Source organism: Ochotona princeps, chromosome 3 (assembly GCF_030435755.1).
Source record: "Ochotona princeps isolate mOchPri1 chromosome 3, mOchPri1.hap1, whole genome shotgun sequence".
Lineage (NCBI taxonomy): Eukaryota > Metazoa > Chordata > Mammalia > Lagomorpha > Ochotonidae > Ochotona > Ochotona princeps.
In genome coordinates, this window is record NC_080834.1 from 100,305,600 (window position 1) to 100,325,582 (window position 19,983).

The 19,983-nt window shown below is 41.8% G+C and overlaps 1 protein-coding gene across 3 annotated transcripts in view; it reads left to right on the forward strand.

Annotated features, from left to right (window-relative positions):
• Window positions 1-19,983, forward strand: part of YEATS2 (YEATS domain containing 2) — a 122,883-nt gene that overhangs the window by 18,125 nt on the left and 84,775 nt on the right. For 2 of the 3 annotated variants that reach the window (XM_058662152.1, XM_058662151.1), the window contains 5 exons: window positions 5,669-5,787; window positions 10,249-10,346; window positions 10,814-10,906; window positions 15,964-16,209; window positions 18,253-18,368. In XM_058662152.1, the coding sequence (XP_058518135.1) occupies window positions 5,688-5,787; window positions 10,249-10,346; window positions 10,814-10,906; window positions 15,964-16,209; window positions 18,253-18,368 (653 nt within the window). In that variant the 5' untranslated portion in view covers window positions 5,669-5,687. Of the gene's footprint in view, window positions 1-5,668; window positions 5,788-10,248; window positions 10,347-10,813; window positions 10,907-15,963; window positions 16,210-18,252; window positions 18,369-19,983 lie in introns of those variants that run through there. The other variant, XM_058662153.1, reaches the window with a different exon arrangement.

The following is a 19,983-nucleotide window of genomic DNA, read 5'->3' on the forward strand; positions in this document are numbered from 1 at the left end:
TGGTTCACTCCCCAAATGGCTGCAATGGTCAGAGCCGGGCAGGTGTGAAGCCAGGAGCCAAGAACTTCCTCCAGGTCTCCCACGTGGATGCAGGGACTTAAACTATCTGGTTATAAGCAGGGAGCTGGATTGGGAAGTGGAACAGCTAGGACAGAAACCATGCCCATGTGGGATGCTGGTGCCGACAGGCAGAGGAATAGCATGTTTTGCCACTGGTCTGCCCCTGTGAAGTTTTGTTTTGAGAGATGGCAATCTTCTCTGCTTGTTCACTTCCCAAATGTCCACAAAGGGCAGTACTGGGTCAGGGACTGTTCCAGGAATCTGGAACACAATCCGGATTGCCCATAGTGGTGTCTGGGATCCAGTTGAAGATGGGCGTTGGAACTAGGCACCAAAAGGGAGAGTTGAATCCAGGTACTCTCAGGTAGGATGTGAGCATCTTAGTCTAGGTGTTGACTTCTAGGTTTATTTCCCAAATGTTCACAACAGACATTTGAGCCTTCCTCTGTGGCTTTCTGAGGCTGTAAGCAAAGAGCTGGATTAGAAGTGGAGCAGCCGGGACATGAACTGGCACCCATATAGGATGCCAGCACCACAAGTGGAGGTTTAGCTTGCTATGCTAGGCATCAGCATCTGTTATTTTTCTTTTTCTTTTTTTTTTTTTAAAGATTTATTCATATTTTTTTTTTTTTTATTACAGCCAGATATACACAGAGGAGGAGAGACAGAGAGGAAGATCTTATGATTCACTCCCCAAGTGAGCCGCAACGGGCCGGTGCGCGCCGATCTGAAGCCGGGAACCTGGAACCTCTTCCTGGTATAAACCAGTAGCTGTGTTCCTTGTGGGCGTTTATATTTTGTTAAGTATTGCAGTTAACACTTCATTTGTCCATTCAAATAGAGAACCTGAGAGGGAATATAGGAGGAGCTGGGTGTGATTGGGGTATTCAGGGTAGGGCCACTGTGATAAGATGGAATCTGATAAAACTGACGGGGGGGGGGGGGGGGGGGGAAGAGTATTCCAAGCAGGAAGGACCATAAGCCTAAAAGCTACAAGGGGAAATGATTTGTTTCAGGAGCAGGAAACAAACCTAGCGTGTCTGGATTTTAAAGACTAAGGCTGGCAAGGGAGACCAAGCACAGTTCATGTCGGGTCTTGCAGGTCACATTAAGGAGTGTGAATTGATTTGAATGTTGTGGGAAGCCATGGAAGGTTTCAAGCAGAGGATCATATGATCAGAAGAAGGTCTTTTTTTTTTTTTTAAGAAAAAGATTTATTGCTTTTTATTTGAAAGACATATTTAGAAAGAAGGAGAGACAAAAGATTTTGTTTCTGCTGATACGCTCCTCCAATAGCTGCAATGGCCAGAGCTGAGCAAATCCAAAGCCAGGAGCCATGGGTCTCCCACATGGGTGCAGGGTCCCAAGGTGTTGGCCGTCCTCGACTGCTTTCCCAGGCCACAAGCAGGGAGCTGGATGGGAAGCAGGACCGTTCGGGTACGAACCAATGCTCACGTGGAACCCCGGCATGTGCAGGGCGAGGACTTTAGACACTAGACTACCATACTGGACCCGTGATGAGGCATTTCTAAAATCTAGACTCTAGATCTTTGTTGATGTGTAAAGTAAAACCTTTTAAGATTTTTCAGTGACTGTATATAATATATTTTTTTAAAGATTTATTTATTTTATTACAAAGTTAGATATACAGAGAGGAGGAGAGACAGGAATATCTTCCGTCCGATGTTTCACTCCCCAAGCGCCCATATGGGATCCCGGGGCTTTCAAGGCGAGGACCCCAGCCGCTAGACCACGCCGCCGGGCCCCACAGACACATTTCAAATGGAAACAAACTTTTTCACTAGTTCATTTACTTTCTCATCATTTTCCTTTTCAGTTGTTTCTAAAGATAATTAGTGTTTCAAAGTTGAATTGACAGTGTCTACCGAAAATCAGACAAAATAATTCAAAACATTGGGGGTCCTTTGTTATGCATCCCATTCACATGCTACATGAGGATAAGCACATGAGATGTGCCTCACTTCAGCCAGCATGTGCTTGCTGACATGTGTATACTTCAGAAGTGCAACTGGAACATACTCAGCAAAATGCTAAATTCTCCGAAACATGTTTCTCGGAAGCTTAAGTGTATTTATTCTCAAAGATCTACCAAATGTTCTCCTCTCCCCCTCCCTTGCCTAGCCTCTCAGTTTTAAAGAAAAGGGAAAAAGAGTTTTGTTTTATCCTTTAAGAGACAATATAACAAAATACTAGTTTTTCTTTTTTAAAGATTTATTTTTTTATTACAAAGTCAAATATACAGAGAGAGGAGGAGAGACAGAGAGGAAGATCTTCCGTCCGATGATTCACTCCCCAAGTGAGCCGCAACGGGCCGATGCACGCCGATCCGATGCCAGGAACCAGGAACCTCTTCCAGGTCTCCCACGCAGGTGCAGGGTCCCAATGCATTGGGCCGTCCTTGACTGCTTTCCCAGGCCACAAGCAGGGAGCTGGATGGGAAGTGGAGCTGCCGGGATTAGAACCGGCGGCCATATGGGATCCCGGTGCATTCAATGGGAGGACTTTAGCCACTAGGCCACGCTGCCGGGCCCCAAAATACTAGTTTTTTTAAGTTTATTTATTTTTGTTTGAAAGGCAAAACTACAGAGAGAATAAGAGAGAAGGAGATCGGGGAATCTCAACTGAACTTGAACTGTGGTTATGCAACAAGGTGGAGGAATCCACCATGGTGGTAGGGTTTGGGGAGGGGTGGGGAGAATCCAAGTACCTATGAAATTGTGTCACATAATACAATGTAATTAATGAATTAAAAATAATAAATAAATAAAAAAAAAGAGAGAAGGAGATCTTCCATCTATGATTTCACTTTCCCAGAGGCCTAGTGGCTGGAGCGGGGCTGATGTGAAGCCAGGAGCCAGAAGCTTCTTCCAGGTCTCCTATATGGGACCTATCATTTGGGCCATCTTCTGCTTTTCCAGGCACATTAGCAGGGAGCTGGATCAGAAGTGGAGCAGCCAAGACTCAAAACACCCAAATGGGATGCTGACACTGCAGGCAAAGGCCTAGCTTGCTGTACCACAGCACCAGCCCAAAAAAGTACAGTTTGTTCAGTGATCCCCAAGCTTACTGGAAACAAGCTGCTGCTGTTCTTGCGATTACTCTGGGAAGTAGGAAGATATAGTGATTTATGAAGTTCATAAAATGGGTAAATGAAGGTGATGCTGGGCTTGGACTCATCTTGACAGATAATTCCATGAGACTCTTGCCAAACCATGTAAGATGTGACCAGTGGGAATGGTGTGATGTGAGAACAGGCTTGGATTTATCTATTTCTGATTCTAGGTTTAGCTGCAAGTAGGAGATATTTTTTTATTCCTATTTGGATTAAGGATAAAAAAAATCAAGTTCATTATTTTGTATAAAGTAAATGTATTTCATATACACAGTTTTAAGAACATGGTACTTCCCACCTTTCCCCATCCCATCCCTTTTCCTTCCTTAGTTTTAATGTTTGCAATGAAATGCTTCATAATTAAAAGTTTAGCCCTTCACTAAATACAAAATTCAACAAGTAGTAAATAAAAACGTGTCTGTTCCCCCAGAGAATAAACAATAACAATAAAACACCAATCAAATCTCAGGATGTCTGTTTCACTCATGTACGTTACTTTTTCTGTACTCTGCATGGTTAGTTATCACAAATCAGAGGAAACGTGATTTTGGCTTTTTGTGACTGGCTTATTTCACTAAGCATAATGGTTCCAGTTGCATTCATTTTGTTGTGAAACACAGGCTTTATTTTTTTTATGGCTGAATAGTATTCTATCATGTCTCTTTACCTCATTTTCTTTGTCTGGTCATCAGTTGATGGTCATTTTGGTGATCTTTTTAGGAACTCCAAATTTCTTCAGGTTGCTAAAACTGATTGCATTTCAAAGAAACAAGTCCTTTCATTTTTTTCTGAGCTTTGAAAACAGAAAATAATAGCTGGAGTCCAGTTATCTCTGAAAGACTTCAGTTAGCTTCTAAATATTGCAGGTAACTAATCATTGTATAGGCATTAAGTGCCTTGATTTAGGGTATTTATATATATAAATGCTGGGGTTTTTTAGACCAGTTTTTTTATTTTTTAATTTTAATTTTTGAATGTTATCATACAATTCTGTATGGTCTGGGATTCCCCTTCCCCCAATTTCCACCCCCCCAATAGATTTTTCCCATATTGTCACACATTACATTTCTTCATAAGGAGTTACAATTTCATCGGTCTGTTATTTAAGTGTGCCATGACATTGCTGGTACAGACAATGTCAGACGGTTCATCATCCCATTGTCTAGATACGTCCAACACTTTCATTGGGAGCCTATCTTTTGTTTGAAAATAGAGATGCATATTGCATTTTGTCTTCACATCTGGATATGATAGTCTCCATTACTCCGCCAGTATACATTTCAGTTTGCTTGATGGATTCCTTATAAGTAGAGAGAAATATGGTATTTGTCTTTTTGGGTTTGACTTATTTCACTGAGCATAATGGTCTCCAGTTGGGACCATCTAGTTGCAAATTGTATTATTTCATTCTTTTTAATGGCTGCTAGACCAGTTTTAAGGTTTGGGGTGGTATTACATAAGATACCAGTTATAAGGAAAAAGGTTCTTTCAAGCCTAGAATTTGCACGTATAGTTGTCTGTTTCCATGAATTCTACCTCTGTGGATTCAGCTAACCTCTGCTTGAAAATATTTGAGGGGAGAAATTGCATTTATATTGAGCATGTAACACTTTCCATTATTTCCTAAACAATATAGTCTAATAAATATCACATGTATGCTTCAATAGTATTATAGGTGATGCATAGATGACTTAAGGTATATTGGCATAGATGCATATAAAGCATACACACATTTGTTATATGGAGTACTACATATTTAAGGGAAGTTTGCATCCTTGGTTTTCATTGTCCTGGAGGCAGGGTTTGTTTAGCCAGTCCTCTTGAGCATACCGAGGGGCAACTGTAGATAATTACATGATTTCCCAGCTGAATCAAGGGAGTCTCTGAGATGGGTGAAAAACTAGACCAAGCTGAAGGACTTTTAAATTGTTACTTCTGTTTCAACTCTGAATGGATATAAAGCTTTTGAAGTAATGTTCTGTTTTCCTAGTTTTGTGTCAAAAGTTTATCTCAATAAATAAATATGTATTTTTGCCATTGGTTAGGTAAATAATCTCCCTTAGTGGTGGAGCAGGTATTTTGAAATCATAGAACTCTTTAGTGTCTTTGTGTTGTTTAGTAACACCGCAGAGAGCACATTGTCAAGACTTCAATCTTTTTTCTTCTTCTTCTTTTTTTAATGATTTATTTTATTTATTTGAAAGCCAAAGTTACAGAGAGATGCAGAGAGACACCACGAGGGAAAAGTGAATCCTTGATTCACTCCTTAGATGACCATAATGACTGGGGTTTGGTCAGGTCTAAGTCAGAAGCTTCTTTCCAATTGTCCCATGTGGATTCAAAGGCCCAAGCATTTGGGCCATCTGCTGCTTTTCCAGGTACATACAGCAGGGAGCTGGATCAGAAGTGGAGCAGCTGGGACTTGAACCTGTAGAGTCATCCAGTACTATTAATGAATTTGTCATTGCTTTACAGTGAACTACAGAGTGTCATCATGTCTGGAATCAAGCGAACAATCGAAGAAACTGACCCTGATTATGAGGATGTATCTGTGACCCTTCCAAATAAACGGCATAAAGCAATTGAGAATTCAGGTAGAAATTTATACTTTGAGAATTGCTTCTTTGTTGACATGTGCTTCCTATCTAAGATTGTTTGTTTAATAGCAGTACACTGTGTGTGACATAAAAGGGCAGTAGATTTGGAAATATAATCATAGACAGTGAGTGCATCAGTAATGAGCCAGACTGTAAGTCTTTGCTAACATTGATTGTTAGGTATGATCAGAGCCTTGTGAAGTGTGTACCACAGTGTGGTATGATCATGTGAGATGATTGAAAGTAATACCTGGATTAAGATTTTTTTATTTTTAGAAGTCAAACATTGTAATGAGTATAGGAAAATCATCTCATCAGACTCTTAGTTTCATAGCTGTGATTGCTTAAAATAAAGCTAAAATCATTAAAAATACTATTTGGCCTGGTGTTTCGGGGGAGCAGGTTAAGCTGTCACTTGTAACGCTGGCACTCCATTATCAGAGCACTGGTTTGAGTCCTAGCCAGTCTGCTCCAGATCCGTCTTACTGCTGATGCGCCTGGGAAGGCAGAGGAGAGTGGCCACAGTGCTTGGGTCTCTTGTCTAATGGGAGACCAGGATGGATTTTCTAGCTCCAGGCCTGCTACTGTTGGGACCGTGTGGAGAGTGAACCAGCAGACTTTCTCTGCTTTCTTTTTCTAACTTTGTCTCTTTGTCTGTCTGACTCTCGGTCTCTCTCTCTCTGTCTCGCTCCCTATAGTTCTCAAATCTTTTTTTTTTTTTTAAAGATTTATTCATTTTATTACAGCCAGTTATACACAGAGGAGGAGAGACAGAGAGGAGGAGAGACAGAGAGGAAGATCTGCCGTCCGATGATTCACTCCCCAAGTGAGCCGCAACGGCTGGTGCTGCGCCGATCCGAAGCCGGGAACCTGGAACCTCTTTCGGGTCTCCCACGCGGGTGCAGTGTCCCAATGCCTTGGGCGATCCTCAACTGCTTTCCCAGGCCACAAGCAGGGAGCTGGATGGGAAGTGGAGCTGCCGGGATTAGAACCGGCGCCCACATGGGATCCCGGTGCGTTCAAGGCGAGGACTTTAACCGCTAGGCCACAGTGCCAGGCCCTCTCAAATCTTTTTTTAAGAAAAATTTACTTAATACTACTTAAGTTAATGTTTTACATGGGTCCCAGGTTTGGTAGGTATTTTGAAGGTGGTATATGAATGATGGAAGTTTAGAAAACATTGATTTAGCTCAGCTTCTACATGCAACTAATGGGTAAATGAAGATTAGGGGGCGTTACATTTCTTGTCTATCTTCACCCAGAATGTTCTGAAACTATCTCAAAAAAAAAAAGCCATGTTTATATTTTTAAAGCAAACTGTTATTGAAATTCTTTAATGTGTGTTAAGGGAATCCATAGAAATAATTTTTTTCTTTTTAGGATTTATTATTTACTTGAAAGGTAAATTTACAAATAGAGGCAGAGGGGGAGAGAGCTATCTTTCATCCACTAGTTCACTGTCTAAATGACCACAGTGGCCAGAGTTGGGTCGATCTGAAGTCAGGAGGCAGGAGGTTCTTTCAGGTTTCCTACATAGGTAGGTGCAGGGGCCTAAGGACCTGGGCCTTCTTCCACAGCTTTCCCAGGCATGTTGGCGGGAAGCTGGATTGAAAGTGGAACAGCTGAGACATTAGCCAGTGCCTATATGGGATGCCAGTGCTGCAAGCTTTACTTGTTTTTATTTGAAAGGCAGGATTATAACAGAGAAAGAAGGAGAGAAAGAGGGAGGTCTTCTATCTGCTGGTTCACTCCCCAGATGGCCACAGTGGCTGGAGCTGGACCGGTCTGAAGCTAGGAGCCTGGAGCTTCTTCCAGGTCCCCCCGTGGGTGCAGGACCCAAGGTGTTGAGACATCTGCTGCTGCTTTTCCAGGTACATTAACAGGATGTTGGGTCAAAAGTGGGGCACCCAGGACTACACCAAGCACCCATATGGAATTTGGGCACTGCAGGCAGAGCTTAACTTACTATACCACAGCATCAGCCCCAGATCCAGTTATAAATAATTAAAAAGAAAGTAACGATCAGTTTTTCACTCCACCTATACTTTTATTTATGAAGAAATTGCATTCCGTTACAATAAAAGTTAAATAAATATTGAAGTGTTATGTAACTTATGTCCATTAGTCAAAATCTTCATGAGGCATAGCTTTTTAATAAAAATAAGAAAAGGAAATTGCAATTGTTTTAATAACACTGTAGCTTCCTCTAAAACTTAATATATATTCTAAAATGTACATTTTTAAGGAGGGCCAATTTGCTTTCGTCTTGGTCTCTATACTTCACCTAATTCTAGCAACCACTTTTTAAGCAGAATTTTTTTTCTTCGAATTAGATTTGGTGGAAGCTTTTTTGTTGCTTATATTATTTTGTTCTATTTTGATCTTGTTTTTGTTTTCATTTGATCCATCAAAGAGGTTATTTAGAAGTATTTCTGAGACTATATTAAAAATAAAAAAGATAGTCTTTAGTGACCATAGTGTAACAGCATCTACCAAGAATGATGTCTGATGTTTATATATGCAAACACCCAAGAATTATGTATGCCTGTTTCCCAGTAGCCTCAATGGCCGAAGTTCAGCTGATCGATTTGAAGCCAGGAGCCAGGAGCTTCTGCCTGGTCTCACATGTGGGTGCAGGGTCCCAAGGCTTCGGGCCATTCTCTACTGCTTTCCTAGGCTACAAGCAGGCAGCTGGAAGGGAAGTAGAGCAGCTGGATATGAACTGGTGCCCACTGGGCTCCCAGCTCATGCAAGGCAAGGACTTTAGCCACTAGGCTACCACACTGGACCCCCAAACCCACAACTTTTGTAGTGTCATATTGATACTGAAAAGAATCAGATTTTGATTTTTGGATTAGGGAAATTTGTTTTGCACAGCAGGTTTATATATGCATTTGAGGTTATGATTTTTCAAAGGTCACCACATATTTCTTAGAATCTTCATGGTCTTTTTTCTCATTCTTCATTTCTTGCTAATTTTATTGTGTTAGAATTTAAACACAAATGTTACCACGTAAGTTCACCAGTTGTATACCTTTTTACCTCATTTGATTTGTTTTTCTTCCCTTCTCCATGGACATGTGCATGTATGTGCAGTTGTGCAGATAAAGAAGTATGTTATTTTTCTTTCTAAACCATTAGAGAATAACTTGGACACCTGTAAATATTTGTGTATTTTCTAGGGATATTCTTTTATATAGCCAGGATATAGTTATTGAAGGCAAGACATTTTTTTTTTGAAGATTTATTTATTTTTATTACAAAGTCAGATATACAGAGAGGAGGAGAGACAGAGAGGAAGATCTTCCGTCCGATGATTCACTCCCCAAGTGAGCGCAACAGCCAGTGCTGTGCTGATCTGAAGCCAGGAACCAGGAACCTCCTCTGGGTCTCCCACGTGGGTGCAGGGTCCCAAAATATTGGGCCATCCTTGACTGCTTTCCCAGGCCACAAGCAGAGAGCTGGATGGGAAGTGGAGCTTCTGGGATTAGAACCGGTACCCACATGGGATCCTGGTGCATTCAAGGTGAGGACTTTAACAGTTAGGCCGCGCCACAGGGCCCAGGCAAGACATTTTAACATTGTTATACTACGTTATCTAATCTGTGGTCCAAAAGCAATTTTTGAGTGTTTCCCTGCTGTTGTATTATATAGTTGTTTCCCCCAAGCTTTAGGATTCAGTTCACACCACATAGAGCATTCATTTATTTTTATCAAAAATATGTATGTATTAATTTAAAAGGTAGAGAAACAGAGGGAGATTGAAAGAGGAATAGAGTTCTTGCATTTGCTGGTTCACTGCCCAAATAACTGCAACAGCAGTGGCTAGACCAGGCCAAAGCCCCGAGTCTGGAACTCTGTCCTGGTCTCCCACATGGGTGACAGGGGCCCAAGTACCTAGCCTGTCTTTCCTAATTGCGTTAGCAGGGAGATGGTTGGGAAGTGCAGCAGTTGGGACTTGAACCCTGCCTTAAATGGTATGCAGGTGATGGCTATGCCTCAATTCTGGCCCCTACACAGAGTGTCTAATTGCCAAATCTTTTAGTCTTTCATTCTCTTCAACATTTTCTTGTCTTTGTTAGCTTTCATGTTGGAATGGTTCAGGCTGGTTATTTTGTAGAATGTCCTGTGGCTTGAGCTTGATTTTATGGGTTTTTTTTTTTTTTTTTTTTTGTAGGTTGAGTTTGATTATGCTTTGTTTATTTATTAGTGAGTAGATGAGCATTTTGTCAGGAGCATCACAGAGCTATCGTGATCTTTGTAGTGCATCATGTCAGACAGCACGGGAGTCATTTTGCCCCGTATCAGTGATTTCAGCTTTTCATCACTTGGCTGTGAGCTCTGCTAGTTTTCTCCTCTTAGTTACTATTTCCTGAGTTTCTGTTGTTACTGGCTGACTTAAATCAGGACAGCTGCTGATTAATTAGGCCTTGGGTATATCTTATGTTCTTTGTGCAGCTCGAGATGCTGCCGTGCAGAAGATTGAGACAATTATTAAAGAACAGTTTGCTCTTGAAATGAAGAATAAGGAACATGAAATTGAAGTCATTGACCAGGTATAACGACAATAAGAAACACCAAATTGTCAAAAAGAAGTCTGTCACCATAGTCGTGTTTTGCATTTCCACTATGAGTATTCTTTGAAAAATAACTTTTTTGTTTGGGTTTGGGGGAGGGAAGGAGAATACTGTTATTGTTTTAAATGAAATTACAGATTTTTAAAAATTACCAAAAATTCCATCCCAAAAGATAATCCTTCTTTGCTTTTGTGCTCAACATCTCTGGGTATTTTTCAGTGAATATACATGTGAAGATACTTACCAGGATATCTGTATGTTTTTGCAACAATTTTTTGTCCTCTTAAATCTTTGCCAGTTGAATAGGTAAAAAAAATGTCATTTCTCTTTAGTTTTGTGGTTTATTAAGTTATCCTTTCACTTTCATTTTTTTACTTTGTGAATTATCTGTACTTCTCTTTTGTTATTGCCTTTTTCTTAAAGTAATAAATGATATTTGTTTCTAGCGACTGATTGAAGCAAGAAGGATGATGGATAAACTTCGTGCCTGCATTGTAGCAAACTATTACGCTTCTGCGGGTCTTCTAAAAGTTTCTGAGGTGAGTATTCCTCCAGCCACTGTTTTTGTTGTCTGAGGGAAAGTTATGTCAATGTGGATTCCCTGCTTTTCAGATCTTTCTTTGTTTCTTTCTTTCTTTCTTTGTTTCTTTTTTTCTAATGCTATTTACATAGTTTTTTTCCCCCTTTTTAGTATCATTCACATAGTTGAGATGTAGAGGCCTCTGGTTAAGGTGGGGAGGCTCAGGTATGGCACAAGGTGATTGGGACAAATGTTTCAGTCCTCAGTCTCAACATTCAGCAGCAGGTACTACTGTCTGGCTCAGCCTAGCCTGCCCCCAGTCTCAGCTCTCACCAATAACTGCAGCAGCCTAGCTCAGCCTGGCCCACAACCAGCCCTCATGTGAACTTGCAGGTGTTGCAGTCCGGTTTGGCCTAGTCTGCACCTATCCTGGCTTTCAAGCCAGTCTGTACCGTACACTGACTCTGCCAGGCCCGCCCGCAGACCTGACTCACACGGAGTCAGTCAGTGGGTGCTGTAGTCCAGCCTGCTCCTAGTGCTGGCGCTTGTAGTCATCAGTAAGAGCTGTGGACCAGCAGGAGAGTTCTCTAAGTTCCCTTTCCAGGTCCACCCTCTGCAAAGGATCTCTTGTGTGTTCTTGAGTGCTACTACCCAGACTGACATGACTGGTCTCCAGTCTTCGTACTCAATAGTGTGTACTGCGGCCTAACCTTGACTGATCCACACCTATTCTAGCTCTCACTAATGGATGCTACAGCCTAGCCCCAATTGGACCACCTCAAATCCTGCCTCTCATGTGACCCAGTAGGTATCATGACTTAGCCTAGCTTATACCACACCCATTCTGATTCTCATGAACAGAGCCAGCCCACAAATATGCTGATGGGTGTTGCAGCCTTGCCCAAGCTAGCAGCCTTGCCCACAGCCCTGCCATGATAGCATGAGTGCATCACTGGGTGCTGCAGCCTGGCAGAAAAGTCAGTAGAGTTCATCTACCAGGCCCTTTCCCAGCACTGGGTCTTACATGTTACTGGCATGTGTTTTGACCCAGTTTGGCATGGCCCACCCACAGTCATAGCATTCACTGGCGGGTGTTGCAGCTTAACCAGCCAGGCGCAGCCCACACCTTGTTCTGGTGTCCTGTATACCAGTAGGTGCTGTAGCCTTACCTTGCCTGGCCTGGCCTGCCTCTAGCCCTGACTCTTGTGCTCCCTAGCTGGTGCTGCGTCCTAACAGGCAAGTTCCCCAGGTTCTCCTACCAGGCCTGCTCCTAGCTCTGACGCAGCCTTGCTTGAAATGGTCTGACCTGAGTGCCAACTTTTTTGCATGTTCCGGTGGGTGCTACAGCCTGGTCCCTCCCGGCCTCCTCCCAGCCCCAGCTCCTGCGAGTGTCAGGTGCACTCCTTTCAGGTGAGTTCTGTGGTCCAGCCTGGCTCAACCTGTCACCATCCCTAGCTTTCAATACAAGCCAGCCAGGCAAGCCCCCTATCTCTAGCCTTTGCAAGTACCATTGGATGATGCTATTTAGCCCAGCCCTGGTATCCCTTTGTGTGTGCAGGTGCCTTGGCCTGAGGCAGGTATGTTCTCCAATTTTCCCTCTCTAATATGTCCCAGCTTCCCCGCCTACCTGCGAGTGCAGTGGCCTGTTCTTGGAATACCCCAGAAGTCATTCCTTTCCACATGCCCTCAGCTACTCCTGCTCCAATACATCCCCAACTCCCTTCCCCGGACAATCTACAGCACCCCTGCCTGTATTCCAGCGCTGTAGCCTAGTGGCGGTTAAAGTCCTCACCTTGCAAGCGTTAGGGTCCCATATGGGTGCCGGTTCTAATCCCGGCGGCCAACTCTCTAATCCAACTCTCTGCTTGTGGCCTGGGAAAGCAGTGAAGGACAGCCCAAAGCTTTGGGACCCTGTACCATGGGGGAGACCCGGAAGAGGCTCCAGGTTCCTGGCTTTGGCCATTGTGGCCGCTGGGGGAGTGAATCATCAGGCGAAAGTTATTTCCGTCTGTCTCTCCTCCTCTCTGTATATCTGGCTTTGCAATAAAAATACAATAAAACGTTAAAAAATCTGAAATTAAAAAAAAAGAGCAAGTATGCTGGCACACTGGTATAGTTAATACAAGTTTGATACTAACAAGACCCAAAATGCCCACCAGCTACTGGCTGCTTTTCTCCCAGCAGATAACACTTTGTCTAGGTATATGGCAACCTAGAGTTGCCTACAGCTGGGGTCAGACTTTTTTATTGACTTTTAGAATTTGAGAAGCCTACGCTACACTAACCAGTCATTGTGTTCAGCCATAGTCCTTTTGACATATGTTAGCCTTAATAATAAGCTTTCTTTTATGCTACTGTTTGTATTGGTTAGCTTTTCATTACTACACCCTTGAGACAAACTGCTTGGAAAGATATTTACTTAGCTGTCAGTTTTGGTGGCTGAATGTGCAAATGACGTGATAAGAGCAGGGAGCTGGATCAGAACTGGAGCAGCCAGGACTCAAATTAGTGCCTATATGGAATGCCAGCACTGCAGGTGGAGTCCTAACTTGCTATGCCACAGTGCTGGCCCCTTCTCTGATTTCTTTTAAATCTAGAACAAGCCCTATACATTGCCCCTGCCATTTTCCTTAGTTTTTTTTTTTTTTTTTTTTAGAGATTGATTTTATAGAATAAATATTGGATTTGTATTTTGCCATGGGTTATTCCTTCATTCTCTGTTTTTCTGGAAACTGAATTCAGGTCTAAAGGTTTGATTAGATTTAGGATCAGTATTTTTGGCAGAGATATTTACAACATGCTGTGTGCTTCATGTTGTCACATCAACAGGCAAATTGATGACAGGTTGTCCTGTCAGTGATGTTCAGTTTGATCTCTTGGTTAATGTGATTGCAATCAGGTACAAAGAAACATTTTCTTCCCCTACTTTTTTGACAAATAGGTGATAAATAAGTATCTTGTCTTTTTATCCTGCCAGTCTGTCCACATGCAAACATAAGGAATATGACTGAACTGAAATTAAAATGTTTCTTTAACATTTTGATAATTTTAGCATCTTTCCTTTTTTTTAATCTTATTTTTGATGATGTTTACATAGTTAGAAGAATGCATGGCCATGTGGACCATTGAGTAGGGTAGAAAGGGTTGAGGATTATAAGAAAGAGGATGAGATCATTGTTTCCAAGTTTCTTTTTCTTCTGTATCAGGGAGACGGGAAGGAGAGATGTGGAGAAGCCACACCCAGCACCCTAACCACATCAGTACCCGGCATGAGGGAGGGTCACCTGATGTCATCCCAGGGTCCCCAATGTGGAACATGCTCTGAGAGTTTTGCTCAAGTGTTTTAGTTCTGAAATACTGTCTGTCTGACTGTGTCAAGGATGAGGAAATCCTTCCAAGGTCCATTGGCTGACATGATCCACCTGAGAGTCTCCATTAGCTCAGATATTTGCTGTCTAAGGTTCTCTGGGATAGTTGTCCAATTTGTTCTGCCCTCCATCCTCTGCTATGGTACCAAATGTCCTCTGCAGGCCTCAGTAGATTGTCATATCCTCCATGTACCTGTGGGCGTGCCATCTGCTGCTTTGTGTTAGTATTTGAGGAGGCCCAGTTCTGACACATGCACTCCACTGTCAGACCACAGATCCTGTGATTTTCCCCTTGGTTGAAGTTCTGAGCCAAGGGATTCAGTTGTAGGGGCGTCCCCAATGAGACCTCGTCTGAGGTGACCCTGTATCTGACTCTTGTGTGTGCTAGTCAGTATGAGGTCCAGCTCAGTCTCATCTACATCAGCCTATGCCCATAGAGGTGATTGCACTTGCTGGGTCAATTCTGTCTCCAACCCTATCTCTTACACAAATCAGTTGATGCTGTGGTCCAGCCCAACCTTTTCTACCACACACTCAGCCCTCATGTACACCAGTGGGAACTGTAGTCCAGTCAGAGCTACCCCTAATAACTCCCACCAGCCCTGCCTACAGCCCTGGTTCCTATGCATGCTGGTGAGTACAGCAGGCTGGTCCAGTCTATCCTGCATCCCATTTGGCTTTTGCACCCACCAATGAGTGCTGAAGCTTGGTTTAACCCAAACGACCCCACTATCCAGCCTACACTCATGCTGGCAGGTGCTACTGCCTGTCCTGCCAAGTCCACTCCCAGCCCTGGTTGTCATGGGCACCGGTGGGGAGTACAGCCCATCAGAGAGGTGCCCACAGTTTCCCTACAAGGCCCACTCCCAGCCCTGGGTCTTATATTTTTTATTCATTTTTATTGGAAAGTCAGATTTACAGAGATAAAGAGAGATATAGAGAAAGATCTTCCATCTGCTGTTTCACTCCCCTAGTGTCCACAACGGCCAGAACTGCGCTGATCCAAAGCCAGTCTCCCATGTGGTTGCAGGGTCCCAAGACTTTGGGCCATCCTTGACTGTTTTCCCAGGTCACAAACAGGGAGCTGGATGAGAGGTGGAGCTGCCAGGATTAGAACCAGCACCCGTATGGGATCCTGGCACGTGCAAGGCGAGGATTTTAGCAGCTAGGCTACTACACTTGGCCGTAAAATGATTTTTAACGATGTAATTTTTTAACAGCTGGGTTTCCTAGTAACATAGCTGGAGTGTATCACATAATAATAGAATGTGTTATATTTTGTATGCAAGTAGCTAAGATACAGAAAAACACCCTGGGCCTCTTTGTACCAGACAGAGGGAAAAGTTTATACATTGCTATTACCTATTTTTAAGCCGTTTTACAGGGGTGTTTTATTAGAGCAGTTGATGTGTCTGTGTAGAGTGATTTGAGACCTTTTTAAAGTGAAATTTTATTTGGCATGTATTATTCTTATTACCAGAAGACCTTACTTCTTTAGCTTTTAGTGTTAAAACTTTAGCATAATTATTTTTCATTCTAGTTTTTGTTTTGTTGGTTCAAAGACCATGTTAAAAGAAAGTTGAACTTCATTTTAATAAGCGTCAAGAGATTGTGATGACTAGATAAGCTTTTTTAGAAAGACCAAATATTTGCCTACTTTTGATGGGTTGTGTTTAATCTTTGCTTCCTTTCATTTTTTTACCCCCAGGGGTCAAAGACATGTGATACAATGGTTTTTAATCATCCTGCTATCAAGAAATTTTTGGAATCACCATCTAGATCCTCATCTCCTACTAATCAGAGATCAGAAACACCATCAGCCAATCATTCAGAAAGTGATTCGTTATCTCAACATAATGACTTCTTATCTGACAAAGATAATAACAGCAATCTGGATATAGAAGAAAGACTCTCAAACCATGTGGAGCAGAGACCAAGCCGAAATCCTGGAAGGGTATTTGTTGGATGGTGGTGGGCAGGGGGATCTAGTATTTATTTTATATATATATATATATATATATATATATGTAAGTATTACCTCACCTTCCTTAGGCACCCTAGGAAATACTTTGTTTTCTTTTAAAAGGGAAAAGATGGGTCTTGATCAGTTGAAAGCTGCATTGGTGTGGCAGTTTTCAACTGCCCTTTGGAATGCCCATGTCCCCTGTCTCATATCAGGATGCCAGTGGAAGTCCCACTTGACCTCAGTGCAGCATCCTGCTAATTCATCCTGTGAGCAGCGGATAATGTTCAAATGCTTGGGCCTCTGCTGTCCCAATGGAGACCTAGATGGAATTTCTAATTCCTGGCTTCAGCCTGGCCCAGGCCTGGCTTTTGTGATCATTTGGAGAGTGAGCCAGTGAATCAAAAATCTCTGTGTATCTGCCCCTCTGCCTTTTAGATGAAAATAAAGCATTTTTTCCAAAGTTGTATTTACCCAAAAATATCAGAAGTGAGAGTGAAGCTTAGTTCTTTCTAGTTTTAGAGATTATATAGTTTCTGGATGCCATTCATGAAATTTGGAAAGAAAACCTTCAGAAATGGTCAGTTCTGTGTCCTTGCTCAAGGCTGTTCCTCTCGATCATATATATTCTTCCAAGGAAAGTGGCTCTTTAGCAGTTTCCTTTATAAAATTTTATATTCTTTTTTTTAAAGATTTATTTATTTTATTACAAAGTCAGATATACAGAGAGGAGGAGAGACAGAGAGGAAGATCTTCCATCCGATGATTCACTCCCCAAGTGAGTGCAACGGCCGGTGCTGTGCCGATCTGAAGCCGGGAACCAGGAACCTCTTTCGGGTCTCCCACGTGGGTGCAGGGTCCCAAAGCTTTGGGCCATCCTTGACTGTTTTCCCAGGCCACAAGCAGGGAGCAGGATGGGAAGTGGAGCTGCCGGGATTAGAACCGGCGCCCATATGGGATCCCGGGCTTTCAAGGCGAGGACTTTAGTGCTAGGCCACGCCGCTGGGGCCATATAAAATTTTATATTCTAAGATGCTTTAGTGGGTGAAGGAAATGTGACGAATGATAAACAGAAGTAGAAACCGTTTATTGCTCTTTAATTTTGTCAGTTTGTTTCTTTAGCTCTCATTTCAAGTTAACTTCGTATTTCTTGGAATAATATTTGGCTACCCATTGTTGGATTAAATCATTGGTTTTCCTCTGCCTGGGGCTCAGTTCTAGAGGGAATTTTCTGCATGTTTGGGCCTCAGGAATTTGATAAATTTTATTTCCTGATTATAAATTATAAAATACAATGCAGAAAAAAAAAAGGAATAGAAGAGTCACTGATAAGACATCACTTGTAAGAGTCACAGAGTGACTTATAAATCAGAATGCTTAATGTTTGTCTACTGAATATTAATCATGTAATCATGAGCAAAATGTTGCACGTGTTGTTCTTTCTCTTTTTTTTTTTGATCTAGGTCAGACCAATCATAGGATTTAGAAACTTTGAATATTTTGTACAATGTGTGGCTATTTATATATGTATTTATATGATGAACATTTAATACTTGCTTTATAACAGATACCTAAGAATGGAATAAAACAAAGCATGTGTGAAAGTTTACTACAGTCATCCTGATTTTCCCAGTGAGGGAACTGAGGTTGCTAAACATTACAGCTTAGCTCATTAACTGTAGAAAATGTACTATGGAACTGAAAGGAAAGTAAATTCCTTTGACCGCTGCATCATATCCATTCCCACTTCACAAAAATGATCTCTGTAATAGTTTCCTGTTTGTCTTTTTTGCATTGTGTACATACAAAACAAATGTATGACTTTTTAAAAACTATATGGAATTGATTCACAGATATTTTGTAGAAACTAATGCAATATTTATAATAAACTACCTTTTTATGTCTGGAAGGGGCTAAAAAGCCAGAGAATTTTGCAACTTAGAAAATCCTGAGTCATTCCATTCATATTTTTTGTTTTTACCCTGTTGGAAACTGTTCATACAGAAAGTGATTATTGATTGTGATTTCTTTCAGGACACATCTAGTGTTGTTGGCTCTCATAAAACAGATCCACGGAATGCTGATCTCACGGGAGATGAGACTTCACGACTTTTTGTAAAGAAAACAATAGTAGTAGGCAATGTGTCCAAGTGAGTATCAGATGCATGTATGCTGATACTGTGGCATTAATACCCTCATAGTATGATAGTAGGAAGAGAACTCAGGGATTCTTTCTCCCAGTTGTTTCAAAAGTAAACCAAAAATCAGAGACTTTTGCGGTCTTGATTATTAATTAGTAAGCAAAGCTAGCATTTGCATCTGGATTTCCTAGTTTCATTTAGATATCATCTCCTCTGTATTGCTTTTCTATACAGTGTTGTCATTCTGCCTTGCATCTTTCTCATAGATATCCACAAACAAGGGCAACATGTTTGCTTCAAAATGTTGCCATAGACAGACAATACAGTGACTTTCATGGTGGTTTCTGGAGATGGTTGAACTCAGAAGTGAAAATAGTGAATTCTCAGGAGCTGCCCTGTGCCTCAGCTTTTCAGATCTTTAATTTTTCTCTACATTTTCAATCTTGGGAGCCACCATTTTCCTAATCATCACTAAAACAGTATTATCTGTGAATGTATTTACTGTCGGTTGGTTTCTTCTCAGCATGGGACTATGTGATGGATTTCTTTCATTTTCTACCCCTCGACACTTCAGTTTCTGCAACCTTTTTGGTCACTCTGGGAAGCCAACTGATGTGAACATAGTAAATCATTGGGACATGCGTATTCCTTCCAGTTATTCACTTATTTCATTACTTTTACACACTAATTATCCTAGTGGTACAATAGAGGATTCAGGGAATGTTCCTCCCAAGCTCTTGGAAAGGAAACCAAAGTCCAGATTTGAGACTCTGCCTGCTTTCCTGTGTGTGCCTGTCTTTGACTTAGAATAAAATGGTTTGGGGTGAAGGGGGAAGAATCGCAGTACCTATGAAATTGTGTCATGTAATACAATGTAATTAATGAATAAAAAAAAATAACAAAAAAAATAATAAATAAAAAAAATTAAAATAAAATGGTGATGGGTGAGAATTTCTGAGTTAGGCTGTTACCCAAATTTATTTGATAAGTATGTAAGTTTATGCAGGTCTGGAGGAGTTTTTGACCTTCTGACATAATTATTTTCTTCAGAGACTTATTAACTAATTTCAAAAGTGTTGATTTGATTATGCAAACTGAAATGTTATTAATTTTTTGAAAGTTTTTAAAGATTTATTTTATTTTTAATGGAAAGGAAGACTTACAGAGAGTAGGAGAGACAGAAAGAAAGATTTTTTTTTTAAAGATTTATTTATTTTATTACAAAGTCAGATACAGAGAGGAGGAGAGACAGAGAGGAAGATCTTCCGTCCGATGATTCACTCCCCAAGTGAGCCGCAACAGCTGGTGCTGTGCCGATCCGAAGCTGGGCACCAGGAACCTCCTCTGGGTCTCCCACGTGGGTGCAGGGTCCCAAAGCCCTGGGCCATCCTCAACTGCTTTCCCAGGCCACAAGCAGGGAGCTGGATGGGAAGTGGAGCTGCCGGGATTAGAACCGGCGCCCATATGGGATCCCGGTGTGTTCAAGGCGAGGACTTTAGCCGCTAGGCCACGCCGCCGGGCCCTAAAAGAAAGATTTTTTTCATCTGCTGATTTACTCCCTGAATGACCACAATGGCCAGAGCTGAACCAATCCGGAGTCAGGAGCATGTCTCCCACGTAGGTA